This window comes from Engystomops pustulosus, chromosome 2 (genome assembly GCF_040894005.1).
Source record: "Engystomops pustulosus chromosome 2, aEngPut4.maternal, whole genome shotgun sequence".
NCBI lineage: Eukaryota > Metazoa > Chordata > Amphibia > Anura > Leptodactylidae > Engystomops > Engystomops pustulosus.
In genome coordinates, this window is record NC_092412.1 from 21,480,403 (window position 1) to 21,506,651 (window position 26,249).

General features: G+C 43.0%; 1 protein-coding gene across 4 annotated transcripts in view; it reads right to left on the minus strand.

Annotated features, from left to right (window-relative positions):
* Positions 1 to 26,249, minus strand: part of GDPD4 (glycerophosphodiester phosphodiesterase domain containing 4) — a 65,086-nt gene that overhangs the window by 17,690 nt on the left and 21,147 nt on the right. For all 4 annotated transcript variants that reach the window (XR_011853005.1, XM_072133947.1, XM_072133948.1 and 1 more), the window contains 7 exons: positions 21,792 to 21,851; positions 19,762 to 19,860; positions 16,577 to 16,670; positions 14,048 to 14,193; positions 13,051 to 13,133; positions 1,754 to 1,904; positions 119 to 340 (listed from right to left, as the gene is read on the minus strand). Coding sequence is in view for 3 of the 4 variants with exons in the window: in XM_072133947.1 (XP_071990048.1) it covers positions 119 to 340; positions 1,754 to 1,904; positions 13,051 to 13,133; positions 14,048 to 14,193; positions 16,577 to 16,670; positions 19,762 to 19,860; positions 21,792 to 21,851 (855 nt within the window). In the remaining variant the exon portion in view is untranslated. The remainder of the gene's footprint in view (positions 1 to 118; positions 341 to 1,753; positions 1,905 to 13,050; positions 13,134 to 14,047; positions 14,194 to 16,576; positions 16,671 to 19,761; positions 19,861 to 21,791; positions 21,852 to 26,249) is intronic.

A 26,249-nucleotide genomic window follows, 5' to 3' on the forward strand; every position in this document is an offset into this window, starting at 1 on the left:
AACCACTCCAGGACAACCCCTTTAACTAAGCTATGCACAGTTTCTGTATCAGAATATAGCTTTCACTATCCCTTTAAGATGTTATATTCATACCCCACACACAGAGCGCTATATATACCAGTTTGGGATCGATAGCGGCTTCATTGATGGCATCCAGTGTCTGGTTAATCCAAGTGTATTGGTGGGGATGATCGGGCGGAGGGCGATACAGGTCAAAGATCACCGTCTTATTGGTGCGGTCAGCGAGTCGGAGGAAATCCACCAGTTTGTAGATGGACTGATTCGTGGCCGTCTGCTGGTCTGCACTGGATAAGGATCCCATATTGGAAAACGGTGGTTTCTACACAACAGGAAGGTGTAATGTTAGATAAAACTTAATAATTGCAATAATGATTATAAACAATACAACAAAAAACTAATTGGAAACATTGTATCCTGATATTTTTAAGTCATCTGCCCTCTAATTCTCATTATGTCCTGTCTAGGACCACCCATAGAACCACCTATAGATTCCACCAGTATAAGAACAGCTTTGTTCCTGTCCTTCATCTTCTTTACTATGAGAACTGTTTAGACAACCCCTTAAACATAATTCGATTCGCGTTTTCCCGACGTGTTACCCGAATATTTCCGATTTGCGCCGATGGTACCTGAATTGGCCCGGGATTTTGGCGCACGCGATCGGATTTTGGCGCATCGGCGCTGGCATGCACGCGATGGAAATCGGGGGGCGTGGCCGAACGAAAACCCGACGTATTCGGAAAAACGCTGCATTTAAAAACGGAAAATGTGTCGCTTGGGAAGCGCTTACCTTCACCTGGTCCAGCTCGGTGTATTCCGGCGCGTTCAGATGATTTCATAAAACCCGTCCGGACCCCAATCCTGTTCAGAGAACGCGCCGCTGGATCGCGAATGGGCCGGGTAAGTAAATCTGCCCCAAATGGGTCCGGCTGGGATTCACTAAGGTAGTTCCTCCGACGTCCACCAGGTGTCGCTGCTGCGCTGAAGTTCCCCAGAATGCACTGAACTTCACCAAGCCGGGCCGACTGAAGGTAAGCGCGAGTCCCGCGACACTTTTTTTTTTTTTTTAAATGTGGCGGTTTTTACGAATCCGTCGGGTTTCCGTTCGGTCACGCCCCCTGATTTCCGCCGCGTGCATACCAGCGCCGATGCGCCACAATCCGATCGAGTGCGCCAAAATCCCAGGGCAATTCAGGGGAAATCGGCGCAAATCGGAAATATTCGGGTAACACGTCTGGAAAACGCGAATCGGGCCCTTAGGAAATGACCCCCAATATGTATGTATCTGATCACATGAAATCACAGCAGCCTCCATGGACTTCTACTCCTCCCCATCCTCCATGGTGGCTGCTGTGATTTTATGTCATCAGATACGTACATGGGCCACAGTTTGCAAATATTTGGAGGCAAAAGGACCTTAGAAGATGTCACATTATTTGCTAACTGCTGAGGAGGCATGGGGAGGAGATGCTGAATTTGGACGGAAGAGGCCGTGCCCCCTCTAACTCCTGCTAGATCTACATGTATTCCAGGAAAGATAATAAAGTTGATTTCATGGGGATGTGTGGAAAACGATTGTTAGCTAAAAGACTAGTTAGTTAATAGGGCTCTATATTGCAACTTGCCCCTAGCTGTATATGTACAAATGTGGTGACAGGTCCCTTTAAATCATATTCTACAGCACATCCCTTTAAATAACCCTGGCACTTTATATATGGACCATCGTCATTACCTGTATGAACCACTTCCCGGCGTTAAGATTCTCCAGCATATCCCAAGGTAACAAGGCAGCGTTCATATTGGAAAACTGAGGAAATATTTCATTCACATTGGTCGTTCTCTTTAATGTGGTGTCGTGCATGAGGAAGGGAACTCCATCGTAACTGGAAGGGAAACATATAGGATCAGTCACTGACCGTACACATCAAGGACAGGACCAATGCCACAAACACAACACACAACCATCCATTAATACAGTCACAATGACAGGAGTCCTGGAAGAGAAGGAAGAGCAACTATCAGATAACTACATGCAAACATGAACTGGGGGACTACAAGTACCAGCAATTCATATATAATAATATGTAATGAAATGTAAGAGTATACAAGAACATGCTAATAAAAAACAAATTACTGACATAAAGACCAATCCAAACATTTTAGACTTTATACTATCTTGTCCCTACATAATACTGCCCCTTATAGATAATAACATAACAACTATAATACTGCCCCCTGTGTACAAGAATATAACTACTATAATACTGCCCCTATGTACAAGAATATAACTACTATAATACTGCTCCCTATGTACAAGAATATAACTACTATAATACTGCCCCCTATGTACAGGAATATAACTACTATAATACTGCCCCCTATGTACAAGAATATAACTACTATAATACTGCCCCCTATGTACAAGAATATAACTACTATAATACTGCCCCCTATGTACAAGAATATAACTACTATAATACTGCCCTCTATGTACAGGAATATAACTACTATAATACTGCCCCTATGTACAAGAATATAACTACTATAATACTGCCCCCTATGTACAAGAATATAACAACTATAATACTGCCCCCTATGTACAAGAATATAACTACTATAATACTGCCCCCTATGTACAAGAATATAACTACTATAATACTGCCCCCTATGTACAGCAATATAACTACTATTATACTGCCCCCTATGTACAAGAATATAACTACTATAATACTGCCCCCTATGTACAAGACTATAACTACTATAATACTGCCCCCTATGTACAAGAATATAACTACTATAATACTGCCCCTTATGTACAAGAATATAACTACTATAATACTGCCCCTATGTACAAGAATATAACTACTATAATACTGCGCCCTATGTACAAGAATATAACTACTATAATACTGCCCCTATGTACAAGAATATAACTATTATAATACTGCCCCCTATGTACAAGAATATAACTACTATAATACTGCCCCTTATGTACAAGAATATAACTACTATAATACTGCCCCTATGTACAAGAATATAACTACTATAATACTGCGCCCTATGTACAAGAATATAACTACTATAATACTGCCCCTATGTACAAGAATATAACTATTATAATACTGCCCCCTATGTACAAGAATATAACTACTATAATACTGCCCCCTATGTACAAGAAAATAACTACTATAATACTGCCCTCTATGTACAGGAATATAACTACTATAATACTGCCCCTATGTACAATAATATAACTACTATAATACTGCCCCCTATGTACAAGAATATAACTACTATAATACTGCCCCCTATGTACAAGAATATAACTACTATAATACTGCCCCCTATGTACAAGAATATAACTACTATAATACTGCCCCCTATGTACAAGAATATAACTACTATAATACTGCCCCCTATGTACAGCAATATAACTACTATTATACTGCCCCCTATGTACAAGAATATAACTACTATAATACTCCCCCATTTGTACAGGAATATAACTACTATAATACTGCCGCCTATGTACAAGAATATAACTACTATAATACTGCGCCCTATGTACAAGAATATAACTACTATAATACTGCCCCCTATGTACAAGAATATAACTACTATAATACTGCCCCCTATGTACAAGAATATAACTACTATAATACTGCCCCCTATGTACAAGAATATAACTACTATAAAACTGCCCCCTATGTACAAGAATATAACTACTATAATACTGCCCCCTATGTACAAGAATATAACTACTATAATACTGCCCCCTATGTACAAGAATATAACTACTATAATACTGCCCCCTATGTGCAAGAATATAACTACTATAATACTGCTCCCTATGTACAAGAATATAACTACAATAATACTGCTCCCTATGTACAAGAATATAACTACTATAATACTGCCTCCTATGTACAAGAATATAACTACTATAATAATGCCCCATATGTACAAGATAATAACTACTATAATACTTTCCCCTATGTACAAGAATATAACTACTATAATACTGCCCCCTATGTACAAGAATATAACTACTATAATACTGCCCTCTATGTACAAGAATATAACTGCTATAATACTGCCCCCATGTACAAGAATATAACTACTATAATACTGCCCCCTATGTACAGGAATATAACTACTATAATACTGCCCCCTATATACAAGAGTATAACTACTATAATACTGCCCCTATGTACAAGGATATAACTACTATAATACTGCCCCCCTATGTACAAGAATATAACTACTATAATACTGCCCCCTATGTACAAGAATATAACTACTATAATACTGCCCCCTATGTACAAGAATATATCTACTATAATACTGCCCCCTAACTACTATAATACTGCCCCCTATGTACAAGAATATAACTACTATAATACTGCCCCCTATGTACAAGAATATATCTACTATAATACTGCCCCCTAACTACTATAATACTGCCCCCTATGTACAAGAATATAACTACTATAATACTGCCCCCTATGTACAAGAATATAACTACTATAATACTGCCCCCTATGTACAAGAATATAACTACTATAATACTGCCCCCTATGTACAAGAATATAACTACTATAATACTGCCCCCTATGTACAAGAATATAACTACTATAATACTGCCCCCTATGTACAAGAATATAACTACTATTATACTGCCCCCTATGTACAAGAATATATCTACTAGAATACTGCCCCTATGTACAAGAATATAACTACTATAATACTGCCCCCTATGTACAAGAATATAACTACTATAATACTGCCCCCTATGTACAAGGATATAACTACTATAATGCTGCCCCCTATGTACAAGGATATAACTACTATAATACTGCCCCCTATGTACAAGAATATAACTACTATAATACTGCCCCCTATGTACAAGAATATAACTACTATAATACTGCCCCCTATGTACAAGAATATAACTACTATAATACTGCCCCCTATGTACAAGAATATAACTACTATAATACTTCCCCCTATGTACAAGAATATAACTACTATAATACTGCCCCCTATGTACAAGACTATAACTACTATAATACTGCCCCCTATGTACAAGAATATAACTACTATAATACTGCCCCCTATGTACAAGAATATAACTACTATAATACTGCCCCCTATGTACAAGAATATAACTACTATAATACTGCCCCCTATGTACAAGAATATAACTACTATAATACTTCCCCCTATGTACAAGAATATAACTACTATAATACTGCCCCCTATGTACAAGACTATAACTACTATAATACTGCCCCCTATGTACAAGAATATAACTACTTCCCTGTTTCCCCAAAAATAAGACAGTGTCTTATATTAATTTTTGCTCCTTAAGAGGCACTAGGTCTTATTTTCAGTGGATGTCTTATTTGTCCATGAAGAAGAATTTACATTTATTGGTGAACATAAAATCATCTTCTAAAACATCCTCATAGCTCTTCAAACACTGAATTATTGGAATATTTGGCCCTAACCTCTCATATTTAGCAATAGCACTTTCCTTAAATGACCACTTCATGTCCAGTAGTTGCTTGTATCTTATTGGTCCTGCAACAGTCAGTGATTTTATTCCGCAATTCTTCACCCATGTCACAACCTATTGCAGCATCTAAAAGATCTACTAATACTAATATACGGCTTGGGGGGAGATGTAGCAATGGCTGCCACTAGGTCTTATTTTCAGGGGAGGCCTTATTTTAGGGGAAACAGGGTATAATACTGCCCCCTATGTACAAGAATATAACTACTATAATACTGCCCCCTATGTACAAGAATATAACTACTATAATACTGCGCCCTATGTACAAGAATATAACTACTATAATACTGCCCCCTATGTACAAGAATATAACTACTATAATACTGCGCCCTATGTACAAGAATATAACTACTATAATACTGCCCCCTATGTACAAGAATATAACTACTATAATACTGCCTCCTATGTACAAGAATATAACTACTATAATACTGCCCCCTATGTACAATAATATAACTACTATAATACTGCCCCTATGTACAAGAATATAACTACTATAACACTGCCCCCTATGTACAAGAATATAACTACTATAATACTGCCCCCTATGTACAAGAATATAACTACTATAATACTGCCCCCTATGTACAAGAATATAACTACTATAATACTGCCCCCTATGTACAAGAATATAACTACTATAATACTGCCCCCTATGTACAAGAATATAACTACTATAATACTGCCCCCTATGTACAAGAATATAACTACTATAATACTGCGCCCTATGTACAAGAATATAACTACTATAATACTGCCCCCTATGTACAAGAATATAACTACTATAATACTGCCCCCTATGTACAGGAATATAACTGCTATAATACTGCCCCCTATCTACAAGAATATAACTACTATAATACTGCCCCCTATGTACAGTAATATACTATAATACTGCCTCATCCTGTCTGGTTTGTCCTCCTTTGGATTACTGTGATGCTGTGAGTAGATTTCTATGGCTGGTTGGATAATTCGGCTCTCAATAGGATCTTCCTCCTATTTCTTCTTAGATTCCTCCTCCAGATCTAGATCAGTAAATGATAGATAACCTGGAGATCATATTGAAGCGATTGCTCTCAGGTTGTTGTTGCCCCTGTTTGCACGGATATTACGGAGCAGGGGGGACGGTCTCCTCTATTAATCTCTGGACATCGTCCCATCAGTTCATTTACAGATAAATCCTACACCGGGAACAATCGATGCCACAGATCTGACAACTAGAGCCGCCATTGTCCAAAACTATTACCCCTGAAACATCTAATGTAATAATCTCTCGGCTGATTATAAAACCGCCATTATCTTCTCGTCATATCAAATCACTTCATTCTTTGGGAACATAAAAGAAGCTTTCCAGTATAATATTTTCTATCCCTCCATCCTGTATCTGATCTCTATGTAGATAATAGAAATGAAGTGTGCGGAAGACACTCATTCACTCACATTTGTCACCAATCCCATGATGCCTCAGCACAGTATCACATGGGCAGCTAGGTCCAGTAGCATTTTACTTGGATAGAACTGAGCTACAATCTGGCCACATGATGACTGGATGTGATGTTACTGTTCAGTCGGGAGAGTGTGACGGGCTGAAGCAGCATAACAAAGCCAGCAAGAGGTGTGTATTGTGATGTTCTGCAGCAGCTGAGGTGTGTATTGTGAGGGTCTCCAGCAGCTGAGGAGTGTATTATGAGGGTCTCCAGCAGCTGAGGTGTGTATTGTGATGTTCTGTGGCAGCTGGGGTGTGTATTGTGAGGTTCTCCAGCAGCTGAGGTGTGTATTATGAGGGTCTCCAGCAGCTGAGGTGTGTATTGTGATGTTCTGCAGCAGCTGAGGTGTGTATTATGAGGGTCTCCAGCAGCTGAGGTGTGTATTGTGAGGGTCTCCGGCAGCTGAGGTGTGTATTGTGAGGGTCTCCAGCAGCTGGGGTGTGTATTGTGAGGGTCTCCAGCAGCTGAGGTGTGTATTGTGATGTTCTCCAGCAGCTGGGGTGTGTATTATGATGTTCTCCAGCAGCTGGGGTGTGTATTGTGATGTTCTCCAGCAGCTGGGGTGTGTATTGTGATGTTATACAGCAGCTGAGGTGTGTATTGTGAGGTTCTCCAGCAGCTGAGGTGTGTATTGTGATGTTCTCCAGCAGCTGGGGCGTGTATTGTGATGTTCTCCAGCAGCTGAGGTGTGTATTGTGAGGTTCTCCAGCAGCTGAGGTGTGTATTATGAGGTTCTCCAGCAGCTGAGGTGTGTATTTTGAGGGTCTCCAGCAGCTCATGTGTGTATTGTGAGCCCCACAGCAGCTGATGAGTGTATTGTGATGTTCTGTGGCAGCTGAGGTGTGTATTGTGAGGGTCTCCAGCAGCTGAGGAGTGTATTATGAGGGTCTCCAGCAGCTGAGGTGTGTATTATGAGGGTCTCCAGCAGCTGAGGTGTGTATTGTGATGTTCTGTGGCAGCTGGGGTGTGTATTGTGAGGTTCTCCAGCAGCTGAGGTGTGTATTATGAGGGTCTCCAGCAGCTGAGGTGTGTATTGTGATGTTCTGCAGCAGCTGAGGTGTGTATTATGAGGGTCTCCAGCAGCTGAGGTGTGTATTGTGAGGGTCTCCGGCAGCTGAGGTGTGTATTGTGAGGGTCTCCAGCAGCTGGGGTGTGTATTGTGAGGGTCTCCAGCAGCTGAGGTGTGTATTGTGATGTTCTCCAGCAGCTGGGGTGTGTATTATGATGTTCTCCAGCAGCTGGGGTGTGTATTGTGATGTTCTCCAGCAGCTGGGGTGTGTATTGTGATGTTATACAGCAGCTGAGGTGTGTATTGTGAGGTTCTCCAGCAGCTGAGGTGTGTATTGTGATGTTCTCCAGCAGCTGGGGCGTGTATTGTGATGTTCTCCAGCAGCTGAGGTGTGTATTGTGAGGTTCTCCAGCAGCTGAGGTGTGTATTATGAGGTTCTCCAGCAGCTGAGGTGTGTATTTTGAGGGTCTCCAGCAGCTCATGTGTGTATTGTGAGCCCCACAGCAGCTGATGAGTGTATTGTGATGTTCTGTGGCAGCTGAGGTGTGTATTGTGATGTTCTCCAGCAGCTGAGGTGTGTATTGTGATGATCTGTGACAGCTGAGGTGTGTATTGTGATGTTCTGTGGCAGCTGAGGTGTGTATTGTGATGTTTGTGGCAGCTGAGGTGTGTATTGTGATGTTTGTGGCAGCTGAGGTGTGTATTGTGATGTTCTCCAGCAGCTGAGGTGTGTATTGTGAGGGTCTCCAGCAGCTGAGGTGTGTATTGTGATGTTCTCCAGCAGCTGAGGGGTGTATTATGAAGTCCTGCAGCAGCTGAGGGGTGAATTGTGATGTTCTCCAGCAGCTGAGGTGTGTATTGTGAGGGTCTCCAGCAGCTGGGGTGTGTATTGTGATGTTCTCCAGCAGCTGAGGTGTGTATTGTGATGTTCTCCAGTAGCTGAGGTGTGTATTGTGATGTTCTCTAGCAGCTGAGGTGTGTATTGTGATGTTCTCCAGTAGCTGAGGTGTGTATTGTGAGGGTCTCCAGCAGCTGAGGTGTGTATTGTGATGTTATGCAGCAGCTGAGGTGTGTATTGTGAGGTTTTCCAGCAGCTGAGGTGTGTATTGTGATGTTATGCAGCAGCTGAGGTGTGTATTATGAGGTTCTCCAGCAGCTGAGGTGTTTATTATGAGGTTCGCCAGCAGCTGAGGTGTGTATTGTGAGGGTCTCCAGCAGCTGAGGTGTGTATTGTGATGTTCTCCAGCAGCTGTGGTGTGTATTGTGATGTTCTCCAGCAGCTGAGGTGTGTATTGTGAGGGTCTCCAGCAGCTTAAGTGTGTATTGTGAGGGTCTCCAGCAGCTGAGGTGTGTTTTGTGAGGTTCTCCAGCAGCTGAGGTGTGTATTGTGAGGTTTTCCAGCAGCTGAGGTGTGTATTGTGAGGTTCTCCAGCAGCTGAGGTGTGTATTGTGATGTTATGCAGCAGCTGAGGTGTGTATTGTGATGTTATGCAGCAGCTGAGGTGTGTATTGTGAGGTTCTCCAGCAGCTGAGGTATGTATTGTGAGGTTCTCCTTCTCATTGTCACATGACTTTGGAGGAGATTTTTACATTTTACAACAATTTTACATAGAAGCAGGAATTCTAAATCTAAATTCTATTCTAAAATCTGGAGACAGAGGTTCTTTAAACATGGAAGTAAAATGGAGTAGATGTTACCTTATAGTGACGTCAGTCTCCAGACCATCAGCTTGTGGTGTGTATTGTGAGGGTCTCCAGGAGCCGAGGTGTGTATTGTGAGGGTCTCCAGCAGCTGAGGTGTGTATTGTGATGTTCTGCAGCAGCTGAGGTGTGTATTATAAGGTTCTGCTACAGCTGAGGTGTGTATTATGAGGTTCTCCAGCAGCTGGGGTGTGTATTGTGAGGTTCTCCAGCAGCTGGGGTGTGTATTGTGATGTTCTCCAGCAGCTGGGGTGTGTATTGTGATGTTATACAGCAGATGAGGTGTGTATTGTGATGTTATGCAGCAGCTGAGGTGTGTATTGTGAGGTTCTCCAGCAGCTGAGGTGTGTATTGTGAGGTTCTGCAGCAGCTGAGGTGTGTATTGTGATGTTCTCTGGCAGATGAGGTGTGTATTGTGATGTTCTCCGGCAGCTGAGGTGTGTATTGTGATGTTCTCCAGCAGCTGTGGTGTGTATTGTGATGTTCTCCAGCAGCTGTGGTGTGTATTGTGATGTTCTCCAGCAGCTGAGGTGTGTATTGTGAGGTTCTCCAGCAGCTGAGGTGTGTATTGTGAGGTTCTCTAGCAGCTGAGGTGTGTATTGTGATGTTCTCCAGCAGCTGAGGTGTGTATTGTGATGTTCTCCAGCAGCTGAAGTGTGTATTATGAGGGTCTCCAGCAGCTGAGGTGTGTATTATGAGGGTCTCCAGCAGCTGAGGTGTGTATTGTGAGGGTCTCCGGCAGCTGAGGTGTGTATTGTGAGGGTCTCCGGCAGCTGAGATGTGTATTGTGAGGTTCTCCAGCAGCTGAGGTGTGTATTGTGAGGTTCTCCAGCAGGTGAGGTGTGTATTGTGATGTTCTGTGGCAGCCGAGGTGTGTATTATGAGGGTCTCCAGCAGCTGAGGTGTGTATTGTGATGTTCTCCAGCAGCTGAGGTGTGTATTGTGATGTTCTGTGGCAGCCGAGGTGTGTATTATGAGGGTCTCCAGCAGCTGAGGTGTGTATTGTGAGGTTCTCCAGCAGCTGAGGTGGGTATTGTGATGTTATGCAGCAGCTGAGGTGTGTATTGTGATGTAATGCAGCAGCTGAGGTGTGTATTGTGATGTTATGCAGCAGCTGAGGTGTGAATTGTGAGGTTATCCAGCAGCTGAGGTGTGTATTATGAGGTTCTCCAGCAGCTGAGGTGTTTATTATGAGGTTCTCCAGCAGCTCAGGTGTGTATTATGAGGGTCTCCAGCAGCTCAGGTGTGTATTGTGAGGGTCTCCAGCAGCTCAGGTGTGTATTGTGAGCCCCAAAGCAGCTGATGAGTGTATTGTGATGTTCTGTAGCAGCTGAGGTGTGTATTGCGATGTTATGCAGCAGCTGAGGTGTGTATTGTGATGTTATGCAGCAGCTGAGGTGTGTATTATGAGGTTCTCCAGCAGCTGAGGTGTTTATTATGAGGTTCTCCAGCAGCTCAGGTGTGTATTATGAGGGTCTCCAGCAGCTCAGGTGTGTATTGTGAGGGTCTCCAGCAGCTCAGGTGTGTATTGTGAGCCCCACAGCAGCTGATGAGTGTATTGTGATGTTCTGTGGCAGCTGAGGTGTGTATTGTGATGTTCTGTGGCAGCTGAGGTGTGTATTGTGATGTTCTGTGGCAGCTGAGGTGTGTATTGTGATGTTCTCCAGCAGCTGAGGTGTGTATTGTGATGTTCTGTGGCAGCTGAGCTGTGTATTGTGATGTTCTGTGGCAGCTGAGGTGTGTATTGTGATGTTCTCCAGCAGCTGAGGTGTGTATTGTGAGGGTCTCCGGCAGCTGAGGTGTGTATTGTGATGTTCTCCAGCAGCTGAGGTGTGTATTGTGAGGGTCTCCGGCAGCTGAGGTGTGTATTGTGATGTTCTCCAGCAGCTGAGGGGTGTATTATGAAGTCCTGCAGCAGCTGAGGTGTGTATTATAATGTTCTCCAGCAGCTGAGGTGTGTATTGTGAGGTTCTCCAGCAGCTGAGGTGTGTATTGTGATGTTCTCCAGCAGCTGAGGTGTGTATTATGAGGGTCTCCAGCAGCTGAGGTGTGTATTGTGATGTTCTCCAGCAGCTGGGGTGTGTATTGTGATGTTCTCCAGCAGCTGAGGTGTGTATTGTGATGTTCTCCAGTAGCTGAGGTGTGTATTGTGATGTTCTCCAGCAGCTGAGGTGTGTATTGTGATGTTCTCCAGTAGCTGAGGTGTTTATTGTGAGGGTCTCCAGCAGCTGAGGTGTGTATTGTGATGTTCTCCAGCAGCTGAGGTGTGTATTATGAGGGTCTCCAGCAGCTGAGGTGTGTATTGTGATGTTCTCCAGCAGCTGGGGTGTGTATTGTGATGTTCTCCAGCAGCTGAGGTGTGTATTGTGATGTTCTCCAGTAGCTGAGGTGTGTATTGTGATGTTCTCCAGCAGCTGAGGTGTGTATTGTGATGTTCTCCAGCAGCTGAGGTGTGTATTGTGAGGTTCTCCAGCAGCTGAGGTGTGTATTGTGATGTTATGCAGCAGCTGAGGTGTGTATTGTGATGTTATGCAGCAGCTGAGGTGTGTATTGTGAGGTTCTCCAGCAGCTGAGGTGTGTATTGTGAGGTTCTCCAGCAGCTGAGGTGTTTATTATGAGGTTCTCCAGCAGCTGAGGTGTGTATTGTGAGGGTCTCCAGCAGCTGAGGTGTGTATTGTGATGTTCTCCAGCAGCTGAGGTGTGTATTGTGATGTTCTCCAGCAGCTGAGGTGTGTATTGTGAGGGTCTCCAGCAGCTGAGGTGTGTATTGTGAGGGTCTCCAACAGCTGAGGTGTGTATTGTGATGTTCTCCAGCAGCTGAGGTGTGTATTGTGAGCTAAGCTTTACATTACAAGGTTCTGCAGCAGGAGTAGATGTACATTATGAGATTCTGCAGCAGCCGAGGGAAATTTTGAGAATCACCCTGTTGGCTAAATGACCTAGAAACTGCTCTGACAAAAGAGGAAAGAAGAGATGAGTCAAGTTTAGAGACTTCTTTCTGTCAGTTCAGATGTCCCCATCTTTGGTTCTATAGCACATAGAAACATGGTGCTGACATCATTTTAAAGATGAGATGTAGTTATTGTGATCTACAGAACCAGAGATACAGGCAGCTAGGGAAATAGTTGGAAATGTGAGCTGCAGGTTTTTTTTTATTGGGAAACAATTTTACATAGAAGCAGGAATTCTAAATCTAAATTCTAAAATCTGGAGACAGAGTTTCTTTAAACATGGAAGTAAAATGGAGTAGATGTTACCTTATAGTGACGTCAGTCTCCAGACCATCAGCTTCAAGTTCAATCGTTTTCTCAAATGACATTTTGGTATTTTCTGGTGCGAGCTGCAAGATGATAATAAGACGAATACGAAAATTAATACATTTTAATAATAACACCCCAAAGAATCCCTCACAGAATGGGGCAGACAAAACCAAGTGACTTTAATCCCCCTTAAATAGGAAACCACATACTTTGTTAAAGGAAATCTACCACCAAAATCCACCATAAACCAGGGACACTTACTCATAGATCCAGGCACTGTGACTGTTGTAATCTACTATTTGTTATCCATAGCCTCCTTCCATCTAAAATCAACTTATAAAATGCTAGTGAGCCAGAAGGGCTCTACGAGAGCCCCTACGTGCTTTGGCTTCTCAGGCTGTTACACTGTCTTCTCCTCCCTATGCTCCTTCATCACTTCCCCCTGCCTCTTTCTCTATTCTTATGACAGCAGCACTCAGCACTTCCCCCTGCTGTATATTTATGACACAGTGGAAGGGGAGGTGCTTTTGCACAGTGTAACAGCTTCTGAAGGCACAACACGGAGGGGCTCTGGTAGAACCCTTCTGGCTCATCAGCATAATTTTATTAGTTGTTTTTAAAAAGAAGGAGGCCGTGGATAACAAATATAAGAAGCTTACCACAGTCACAGTGGCTGTAGCTATGAGTAAGTAAGTTTATCACGGTGGATTTAGATGGTAGATTTATTTTTAAAAAGATTATTAAAAATCACTACAAAATGTCAAATTTTTTCAACATTCCCCATGGAGCTTCTAGATAATTTCACAAAATACAGTATATTCCCACAGATGCAACCCAGCAAGATATGGACAGTGCATTACCACAGCTTAGCTAGCGGTGTCATGCCTGTCAGCAAGAAGCTGACAGGTTCCCTGTAGATTTTCCTTATGCTCTGACTTGACTGATATAAATAGCAATTGTTTACAAAATAATGACCCCACAGGAGGACACTTACTGTAGGTGATCCCCTGTGCCCTATTAGGAGAGGTTTAGCCCCAAGCGTCCCCTTCTCCCGAATACAAGGGGAATACATCCCCAGTGGTAAGAAATACAGGACCAGCAGCACAGCGATGTATGGACCGAGGATCAGCACCTGAGAGACTGAAAATGAAGTAAGCATTTTTAAAAATTTTAATTACCCCGCCCCCCTAAAAAATGACCACCTTGTCGTAATGACAGTAGTTTGGGCCAAAACTGGGCAAGATGGTGAAGGATCGGCCATGATGGATATTCCAACTCAGGAATTGGATAGATATATCAGAGGCTCTTGTACGGGGGACTTTGTATTTGTTAAGTCTAATTTGGGTATTGGTATTAATTCAGGGGGTGTGGCTTGGGGTCTGTGTTTGGTCGAGGCTTTGGTGCTGGAGTCTATCTGTATATGTTTAGACAGTCTGCTATGTGGTCTGTATTAAGTTACGGGGTTCTGTCATGGGGTCCATATTTGTTTAGGTGGGTTTGTATTTGTTTAGGTGGCTTGGTCTGGGCAGGGTCAGCTCCAAGTTTCAGTAGGCCCCTGGGCGACAGAGCCTCAGTGGGCCTCTTTGCAGTGAACTCACATGTCAACATTACAAATTCAGAAACTAAAAAACAGTCCCCTGTTCCCTAAAATATTCCCTAGTTTATCATCCCAAACAGCCCCCTCACCCCCTTTGGATTCATTAGATAAAACCCACCTCACCCACGTGGATGTAGAGCCTTATGTGGGCCCCCCAGCAGCCCACGGCCCCGGCACTTGCTGGGTGTATATTTGTTAGAGACTCTGGTCGGAGGCCTGTGTGTGTTTCGTCAGTCTGCTATGTGCTCTGTATTAATTTGGTAATGGTATTGGTCTGTATTTGTTGGGAAGGTGTCAGGGCTGCATCTGTCATGAGGCGAGATGAGAATTTCGCCTCAGATGGCGGAATGTAGAGCCCTGACAGTAGACGCAGAATGGCTGATTATAATGTGGGTGAATCAATTGTATCTGTGTATTTACTGGGTCGCATATTCCATAGGTGAGTTGAGAATCTCACCTTAGGGTGCAGAATACAGAGCCCTGAAGTGATGGCTGAATGGGCGATTATTTGATGATTTATATGATGATTTGGGAGCCCATGGCTGTGTAAATCGGCCACCAAATAAAATCAGTTGCATCTGTGTCTTTAATTGATTCATATACAATTGATAGGCAGAGTGGCGCAGCGCAGATCCTTCCTCTGCTTGCTCTGTGCGCAATGGAGGACAAAAGCCGCGTTTGATCATATGATGCTACCTGCGTCCCTGCATCCGATAAAAGAGCCGGGAGGAGAGGGGAGCCTGGGGCAGCATAGGAACATGACTGCAGGCAGTATCTGTTTTATTATTTTACTGCCTGCCACACAAGGCCAAGCAGTGGTACTGTATCCCCTTAACAAATACATAACACTAACAACACAGACTCAAGCCTCAAAATACACCTAAATACCCCTAAAGCCATAGAAAACCCATACCAGATCCCCTAAATAAATAGTGACCCCCCAAATTTAAACAACAATAGACTCCAGATCCCCTTAAACTAGTGCAAACCTTTAAGTAGACCCCAATGCAGCTGAAGGTGAAATGGACCCCACTAAATAGATATTCATGGCCTATCCTATGGCTAGTTCATCAATGTATTTAAAGGGGTTGTCCCAAATCAGGTAATTACAGCATGTCCTTTATAAATACCTGATTGGGAATGCCCCTTTAAGATAGAGAACCAATATAAGGGCACGTTCAGAAGAGTCTGTATTGATTTTAAGGCACAATAATATGTGGACCTTACTTGTATAAATGTTTTAAAATGTCAACTTATAAGAGATTTCTTAGAATACACCAAATTATTAAAATTCAAAAATGTCAGTAAATACTAAAATTTGTCCTGTGTTTGGACTCCCAAGGTATCTCCAAGGGTTAAATTTTATAGATGACGGAAGATTTTACCAATGCAAAAGAAAAAAACCCAAACATAACAGGTTTTTTTTTTTAATCAATATTCAATTTGTCAGCGTTTTGGAGCTCTCATAGGAACAGAATGTGGAATATTTTAACATAATATTAAATCTGGGAGAATTTTACTTGTTTTTCCGCTACGACCATAAACATGGTGATTTTTTTCATAAAAGAACCAAGATTCAACATTATGTTAGAGAAGTTTCCCATTGCAACCAATCAGGTTACTGCTCTCATTTTCAGAAACTCATTTGGAAACCCAAAGCTGCAGTCTGATTGGTTGCTAAGGAAGAGGCCTTTACCTGCCAATAGCAACCATTTTAGTTTTAGCACATACTGTTTAACTATTTCGGAATGTCAGGGAGTCCGTCCCCCACCCCCACCCCCCCCCCCCCAAAAAAAAAAAGAGCCCTGAAAGTGTCCTAGAAGACACCTTTATGTGTCAGTCACGTCCCGGAAAAGTGTGAAAGGGTCGTGTCACACCCCAAAAGTCTTGATGTTGGAACCACACATAAAATTAATAAAAACTCACGTTTTCTATTCATCCTGACAAAATATAGAGCTACAGGCCAAGACAAGAGGGTCATTGCTGCCAGAGCGCCAATATGGAGGTACGGAGCCGTCACCTGTACAGGAAAGACGATACAATCCATCACTATAACACAAGTATTACAGCGAGAATATTTAAATTTGATGTATTTTGTTCTTTCAAGGGTTTGTCCAATTAGAAGTCTTCATAAGGAAGGGGCCTTAGTGAATGTCATTAAGATAAAAAATGATTTGTTATTGTGAATTACATCCTGTATTATACTCCAGAGCTGTACTCACTAATCTGCTGCTGGTACAGTCACTGTGTACATACATGACATTACTTATCCTGTACTGATCCTGAGTTACATCCTGTATTATAATCCAGAGCTGCACTCACTATTCTGCTGCTGGTGCAGTCACTGTGTACATACATGACATTACTTATCCTGTACTGATCCTGAGTTACATCCTGTATTATACTCCAGAGCTGTACTCACTAATCTGCTGCTGGTACAGTCACTGTGTACATACATGACATTACTTATCCTGTACTGATCCTGAGTTACATCCTGTATTATACACCAGAGCTGCACTCACTATTCTGCTGCTGGTGCAGTCACTGTGTACATACATGACATTACTTATCCTGTACTGATCCTGAGTTACATCCTGTATTATACTCCAGAGCTGCACTCACTATTCTGCTGCTGGTGCAGTCACTGTGTACATACATGACATTACTTATCCTGTACTGATCCTGAGTTACATCCTGAATTATACTAAAGAGCTGCACTCACTATTCTGCTGCTTTTGCAGTCACTGTGTACGTACATGACATTACTTATCCTGTATTATACTCCAGAGCTGCACTCACTATTCTGCTGCTGGTGCATTCACTGTGTACATACATGACATTACTTATCCTGTACTGATCCTGAGTTACATCCTGTATTATACTCCAGAGCTGCACTCACTATTCTGCTGCTGGTGCAGTCACTGTGTACATACATGACATTACGTATCCTGTACTGATCCTGAGTTACATCCTGTATTATACTCCAGAGCTGCACTCACTATTCTGCTGCTGGTGCAGTCACTGTGTACATACATGACATTACTTATCCTGTACTGATCCTGAGTTACATCCTGAATTATACTACAGAGCTGCACTCACTATTCTGCTGCTTTTGCAGTCACTGTGTACGTACATGACATTACTTATCCTGTATTATACCCCAGAGCTGCACTCACTATTCTGCTGCTGGTACAGTCACTGTGTACATACATGACATTACTTATCCTGTACTGATCCTGAGTCACATCCTGTATTATACTCCAGAGCTGCACTCACTATTCTGCTGCTGGTGCATTCACTGTGTACATACATGACATTACTTATCCTGTACTGATCCTGAGTCACATCCTGTATTATACTCCAGAGCTGCACTCACTATTCTGCTGCTGTGTACATACATGACATTACGTATCCTGTACTGATCCTGAGTTACATCCTGAATTATACTACAGAGCTGCACTCACTATTCTGCTGCTTTTGCAGTCACTGTGTACGTACATGACATTACTTATCCTGTATTATACTCCAGAGCTGCACTCACTATTCTGCTGCTGGTTCAGTCACTGTGTACATACATGACATTACTTATCCTGTACTGATCCTGAGTTACATCCTGTATTATACTCCAGAGCTGCACTCACTACTCTGCTGCTGGTGCAGTCACTGTGTACATACATGACATTACTTATCCTGTACTGATCCTGAGTTACATCCTGTATTATACCCCAGAGCTGCACTCACTATTCTGCTGCTGGAGCAGTCACTGTGTACATACATGACATTACTTATCCTGTACTGATCCTGAGTTACATCATGTATTATACTCCAGAGCTGCACTCACTATTCTGCTGCTGGTGCAGTCACTGTGTACATACATGACATTACGTATCCTGTACTGATCCTGAGTTACATCCTGTATTATACCCCAGAGCTGCACTCACTATTCTGCTGCTGGTACAGTCACTGTGTACATACATGACATTACGTATCCTGTACTGATCCTGAGTTACATCCTGTATTATACCCCAGAGCTGCACTCACTATTCTGCTGCTGGTGCATTCACTGTGTACATACATGACATTACTTATCCTGTACTGATCCTGAGTTACATCCTGTATTATACTCCAGAGCTGCACTCACTATTCTGCTGCTGGTGCAGTCACTGTGTACATACATGACATTACGTATCCTGTACTGATCCTGAGTTACATCCTGAATTATACTACAGAGCTGCACTCACTATTCTGCTGCTTTTGCAGTCACTGTGTACGTACATGACATTACTTATCCTGTATTATACTCCAGAGCTGCACTCACTACTCTGCTGCTGGTGCAGTCACTGTGTACATACATGACATTACTTATCCTGTACTGATCCTGAGTTACATCCTGTATTATACCCCAGAGCTGCACTCACTATTCTGCTGCTGGAGCAGTCACTGTGTACATACATGACATTACTTATCCTGTACTGATCCTGAGTTACATCCTGAATTATACTACAGAGCTACACTCACTATTCTGCTGCTGGTGCAGTCACTGTGTACATACATGACATTACTTATCCTGTACTGATCCTGAGTTACATCCTGAATTATACTACAGAGCTACACTCACTATTCTGCTGCTGGTGCAGTCACTGTGTACATGCATGACATTACTTATCCTGTACTGATCCTGAGTTACATCCTGTATTATACACCAGAGCTGCACTCACTATTCTGCTGCTGGTGCAGTCACTGTGTACATACATGACATTACTTATCCTGTGCTGATCCTGAGTTACATCCTGTATTATACCCCAGAGCTGCACTCACTATTCTGCTGCTGGTGCAGTCACTGTGTACATACATGGCATTACATATCCTGTACTGATCCTGAGTTACATCCTGTATTATACTCCAGAGCTGCGCTCACTATTCTGCTGCTGGTGCAGTCACTGTGTACATACATGACATTACTTATCCTGTACTGATCCTGAGTTACATCCTGTATTATACCCAAGAGCTGCACTCACTATTCTGCTGCTGGTGTAGTCATACATGCAGTGTACATATATAACATTACTTTTCCTGTAATCCTGTATTATACTACAAAGCTAAAAACTTACTTGAAATGAGAGGCGAACAGCTGCCCATTCTTCACCCCATAATTTAGACAGGACACCAAGGGCAGCGATAAAAAAAATCATGACACAAAGCATAACACCCTACAAAAAAATGTCATGAAGACATCAGAGAAAAATTAAAGGAATGGGATTGCTATGTATCAGAGATTGAACATTTTCTAAATACACTTCCAAATAGCAATCCATCAGTAACTAGTAAAATTTAATATGCCTACAGTCATAAAAAGAGGTGGAGCTCAGGAGATTACTACATACTGTACATACAGCCACCACTAGGGGGAGCTCAGGACATTACTACATAGTATATATACAGCCATCACTAGGAGGAGCTCAGGAGATTACTACATGCTGTATATACAGCCACCACTAGGAAGAGCTCAGGACATTACTACATAGTGTATATACAGCCACCACTAGGAGGAGCTCAGGAGATTACTACATGCTGTATATACACCACCACTAGGAGGAGCTCAGGAGATTACTACATACTGTATATACAGCCACCACTAGGAAGAGCTCAGGACATTACTACATAGTGTATATACAGCCACCACTAGGAGCAGCTTGGGAGATTACTACATAGTGTATATACAGCCACTTCCATGGTGAATAGCAAACAGGAAAGGGCGACACAGTGAGATAACGGATTAAGATCCAAAGTGGGTGCAGGCTCGATGGGGTCCGACTCCAAAATCCTGGAACTCCAAAAGAAAAAGGCAGGTGAGCAGCACTCCATTGAATAAGCATGCTTGAGAATGGCTGCAAAGAGTCAGCTGAAACATCGCTGTATCCACTTATGATATAAAAAAAACACTGATTCAACGGAGTGCTGCTCGCCTGCCTTTTTTTCTTACAGCCACTTCCAGGAGGAGCTCAGGAGATTACTACATACTGTATATACAGCCACCACTAGGGGAGCTCAGGAGATTACTACATACTGTATATACAGCCACCACTAAGAGGAGCTCAGGAGAGCACTACATACTGTATATACAGCCACCACTAGGAGGAGCTCAGGAGATTACTACATACTGTATATACAGCCACCACTAGGGGAGCTCAGGAGATTACTACATGCTGTATATACAGCCACCACTAGGAGGAGCTCAGGAGATTACTACACATTGTATATACAGCCACCACTAGGAGGAGCTCAGGAGATAACTACATACTGTATATTCAGCCACTTCCAGGAGGTGCTCAGGAGATTACTACAGACAGTATATATAGCCACCACTGGGAGGAGCTCAGGAGATTACTACATACCATATATACAGCCATCACTAGAGGGAACTCAGGACATTACTATATACTGTATATGCAGCCACCACTAGGGGGAGCTCAGGAGATTACTACATACTGTATATACAGCCACCACTAGGGAAGCTCAGGAGATTACTACATACTGTATATACAGCCACCACTAGGGGGAGCTCAGGAGATTACTACATACTGTATATACAGCCACCACTAGGAGGAGCTCAGGAGATTACTACATACTGTATATACAGCTACCAGTAGGAGGAGCTCAGGAGATTACTACATACTGTATATACAGCCACCACTAGGGGGAGCTCAGGAGATTACTACATACTGTATATACAGCCACCACTAGGAGGAGCTCAGGAGATTACTACATACTGTATATACAGCTACCACTAGGAGGAGCTCAGGAGATTACTACATACTGTATATACAGCCACCACTAGGAGGAGCTCAGGAGATTACTATATACTGTATATACAGCCACCACTAGGGGGAGCTCAGGAGATTACTACATACTGTATATACATCCACCACTAGGAGGAGCTCAGGAGATTACTATATATACAGCGACTACTAGAAGGAGCTCAGGAGATCACTATATACTGTATATACAGCCACCACTAGGAGGAGCTCAGGAGATTACTATATACTGTATATACACCACCACTAGGAGGAGCTCAGGAGATTTCAAGATACTGTATATACAGGGAGCTCAGGATATTCACTATATGGCAGCAGTAGATTACCTTGTGGCACCAGTGCAGGTACAGCTGCTGACCTTCTGAAAGCAGACATACTGCCAAAATCTGGAAGAAAGAAGTATCCATTAACATAGTACCATTGTGGACTCTGGATGCCCATAACATTTGTATATTGTAAAGTTATTGAAACAGATATGGCAATTGGTAACATATTCTAAAAATTAGATGACTGCACAGAAACTGGACAAATTATTCTGATTGGACACTCATATTATAAAGAAAAGTTAGTTTATACAGCTGAATATTTTTTAAAATTGTAATCCTCTATGGCACAGGGAGATTGGATTTCAGATTGATACATTCCATTTTCTTATTTTGGCCAAAATTAGTTGCTCACTGTTTCATTATATATTTTAGGGGTGGCTGTATAATCTCTTTGTAGTGAGCTCCCCCTTGTGGTGACTGTATATTCTGTATGTAGAAAGCTCCCCCTAGTGGTGGCTGTATAATCTGTATGTAGAAAGCTCCCCCTAGTGGTGGTGTATATACTGTATGTAGTGAGCTCCCCCTAGTGGTGGTGTATAACCTGTATGCAGTGATCTCCCCCTAGTGGTGGTGTATAATCTGTATGTAGTGAGCTCCCCCTAGTGGTGGTGTATAATCTGTATGTAGAAAGCTCCCCCTAGTGGTGGTGTATAATCTGTATGTAGTGATCTCCCCCTAGTGGTGGTGTATAATCTGTATGTAGTGAGCTCCCCCTAGTGGTGGCTGTATAATCTGTATGTAGTGAGCTCCCCCTAGTGGTGGTGTATAATCTGTATGTAGTGAGCTCCCCCTAGTGGTGTTGTATAATCTGTATGTAGTGAGCTCCCCCTAGTGGTGGTGTATAATCTGTATGTAGTGAGCTCCCTCTAGTGGTGGTGTATAATCTGTGTGTAGTGAGCTACCCCTAGTGGTGGTGTATAATCTGTATGTAGTGAGCTCCCCCTAGTGGTGTTATATAATCTGTATGTAGTGAGCTCCTCCTAGTGGTTGCTGTATAATCTGTATGTAGTGAGCTCCCCCTAGTGGTGGTGTATAATCTGTATGCGAGGAGCTCCCTCTAGTGGTGATGTATAATCTGTATGTAGTGAGCTCCCCCTAGTGGTGGCTGTATAATCTGTATGTAATGAGCTCCTCCTAGTGGTGGTGTATAATCTGTATGTAGTGAGCTCCCCCTAGTGGTGACTGTATAATTTGTATGTAGTGAGCTCCCCCTAGTGGTGGCTGTATAATCTGTATGTAGTGAGCTCCCCCTAGTGGTGGTGTATAATCTGTATGTAGTGAGCTCCTCCTAGTGGTGGTGTATAATCTGTATTTAGTGAGCTCCCCCTAGTGGTGGTGTATAATCTGTATGTAGTGAGCTCCCTCTAGTGGTGGCTGTATAATCTGTATGTAGTGAGCTCCCCCTAGTGGAGGTGTATAATCTGTATATGAGGAGCTCCCTCTAGTGGTGACGGTATAATCTGTATGTAGTGAGCTCCTCCTAGTGGTGGTGTATAATCTGTATGTAGTGAGCTACCCCTAGTGGTGGTGTATAATCTGTATGTAGTGATCTCCCTCTAGTGGTGGCTGTATAATCTGTATGTAGTGAGCTCCCCCTAGTGGTGGTGTATAATCTGTATGTAGTGAGCTCCCCCTAGTGGTGTTGTATAATCTGTATGTAGTGAGCTGCCCCTAGTGGTGGTGTATAATCTGTATGTAGTGAGCTCCCTCTAGTGGTGGTGTATAATCTGTGTGTAGTGAGCTACCCCTAGTGGTGGTGTATAATCTGTATGTAGTGAGCTCCCCCTAGTGGTGTTATATAATCTGTATGTAGTGAGCTCCTCCTAGTGGTTGCTGTATAATCTGTATGTAGTGAGCTCCCCCTAGTGGTGGTGTATAATCTGTATGCGAGGAGCTCCCTCTAGTGGTGATGTATAATCTGTATGTAGTGAGCTCCCCCTAGTGGTGGCTGTATAATCTGTATGTAATGAGCTCCTCCTAGTGGTGGTGTATAATCTGTATGTAGTGAGCTCCCCCTAGTGGTGACTGTATAATTTGTATGTAGTGAGCTCCCCCTAGTGGTGGCTGTATAATCTGTATGTAGTGATCTCCCCCTAGTGGTGGTGTATAATCTGTATGTAGTGAGCTCCTCCTAGTGGTGGTGTATAATCTGTATTTAGTGAGCTCCCCCTAGTGGTGGTGTATAATCTGTATGTAGTGAGCTCCCTCTAGTGGTGGCTGTATAATCTGTATGTAGTGAGCTCCCCCTAGTGGAGGTGTATAATCTGTATATGAGGAGCTCCCTCTAGTGGTGACGGTATAATCTGTATGTAGTGAGCTCCTCCTAGTGGTGGTGTATAATCTGTATGTAGTGAGCTACCCCTAGTGGTGGTGTATAATCTGTATGTAGTGATCTCCCTCTAGTGGTGACTGTATAATGTGTATGTAGTGAGCTCCCTCTAGTGGTGGCTATATTACATATATGTTTGTGAGCTCCCTCTAGTGGTGACTGTATAATCTGTATGTAGTGAGCTCCCCCTAGTGGTGGCTATATTACATATATGTTTGTGAGCTCCCTCTAGTGGTGGTGTATAATATGTATGTAGTGAGCTCCCCCTAGTGGTGGTGTATAATCTGTATGTAGTAAGCTCCCCATAGTGGTGGCTGTATAATCTGTATGTAGTGATCTCCTCCTAGTGGTAGCTGTATAATCTGTATGTAGTGAGCTCCCCCTAGTGGTGGTGTATAATCTGTATGTAGTGAGCTCCCTCTAGTGGTGGTGTATAATCTGTGTGTAGTGAGCTACCCCTAGTGGTGGTGTATAATCTGTATGTATTGAGCTCCCCCTAGTGGTGTTATATAATCTGTATGTAGTGAGCTCCTCCTAGTGGTTGCTGTATAATCTGTATGTAGTGAGCTCCCCCTAGTGGTGGTGTATAATCTGTATGCGAGGAGCTCCCTCTAGTGGTGATGTATAATCTGTATGTAGTGAGCTCCCCCTAGTGGTGGCTGTATAATCTGTATGTAATGAGCTCCTCCTAGTGGTGGTGTATAATTTGTATGTAGTGAGCTCCCCCTAGTGGTGGCTGTATAATCTGTATGTAGTGATCTCCCCCTAGTGGTGGTGTATAATCTGTATGTAGTGAGCTCCTCCTAGTGGTGGTGTATAATCTGTATTTAGTGAGCTCCCCCTAGTGGTGGTGTATAATCTGTATGTAGTGAGCTCCCTCTAGTGGTGGCTGTATAATCTGTATGTAGTGAGCTCCCCCTAGTGGTGGTGTATAATCTGTATATGAGGAGCTCCCTCTAGTGGTGACGGTATAATCTGTATGTAGTGAGCTCCTCCTAGTGGTGGTGTATAATCTGTATGTAGTGAGCTACCCCTAGTGGTGGTGTATAATCTGTGTGTAGTGATCTCCCTCTAGTGGTGACTGTATAATGTGTATGTAGTGAGCTCCCTCTAGTGGTGGCTATATTACATATATGTTTGTGAGCTCCCTCTAGTGGTGACTGTATAATCTGTATGTAGTGAGCTCCCCCTAGTGGTGGCTATATTACATATATGTTTGTGAGCTCCCTCTAGTGGTGGTGTATAATATGTATGTAGTGAGCTCCCCCTAGTGGTGGTGTATAATCTGTATGTAGTAAGATCCCCATAGTGGTGGCTGTATAATCTGTATGTAGTGATCTCCTCCTAGTGGTAGCTGTATAATCTGTATGTAGTGAGCTCCCCCTAGTGGTGTTGTATAATCTGTATGTAGTGAGCTCCCCCTAGTGGTGGTGTATAATCTGTATGTAGTGAGCTCCCTCTAGTGGTGGTGTATAATCTGTGTGTAGTGAGCTACCCCTAGTGGTGGTGTATAATCTGTATGTAGTGAGCTCCCCCTAGTGGTGTTATATAATCTGTATGTAGTGAGCTCCTCCTAGTGGTTGCTGTATAATCTGTATGTAGTGAGCTCCCCCTAGTGGTGGTGTATAATCTGTATGCGAGGAGCTCCCTCTAGTGGTGATGTATAATCTGTATGTAGTGAGCTCCCCCTAGTGGTGGCTGTATAATCTGTATGTAATGAGCTCCTCCTAGTGGTGGTGTATAATCTGTATGTAGTGAGCTCCCCCTAGTGGTGACTGTATAATTTGTATGTAGTGAGCTCCCCCTAGTGGTGGCTGTATAATCTGTATGTAGTGATCTCCCCCTAGTGGTGGTGTATAATCTGTATGTAGTGAGCTCCTCCTAGTGGTGGTGTATAATCTGTATTTAGTGAGCTCCCCCTAGTGGTGGTGTATAATCTGTATGTAGTGAGCTCCCTCTAGTGGTGGCTGTATAATCTGTATGTAGTGAGCTCCCCCTAGTGGAGGTGTACAATCTGTATATGAGGAGCTCCCTCTAGTGGTGACGGTATAATCTGTATGTAGTGAGCTCCTCCTAGTGGTGGTGTATAATCTGTATGTAGTGAGCTACCCCTAGTGGTGGTGTATAAT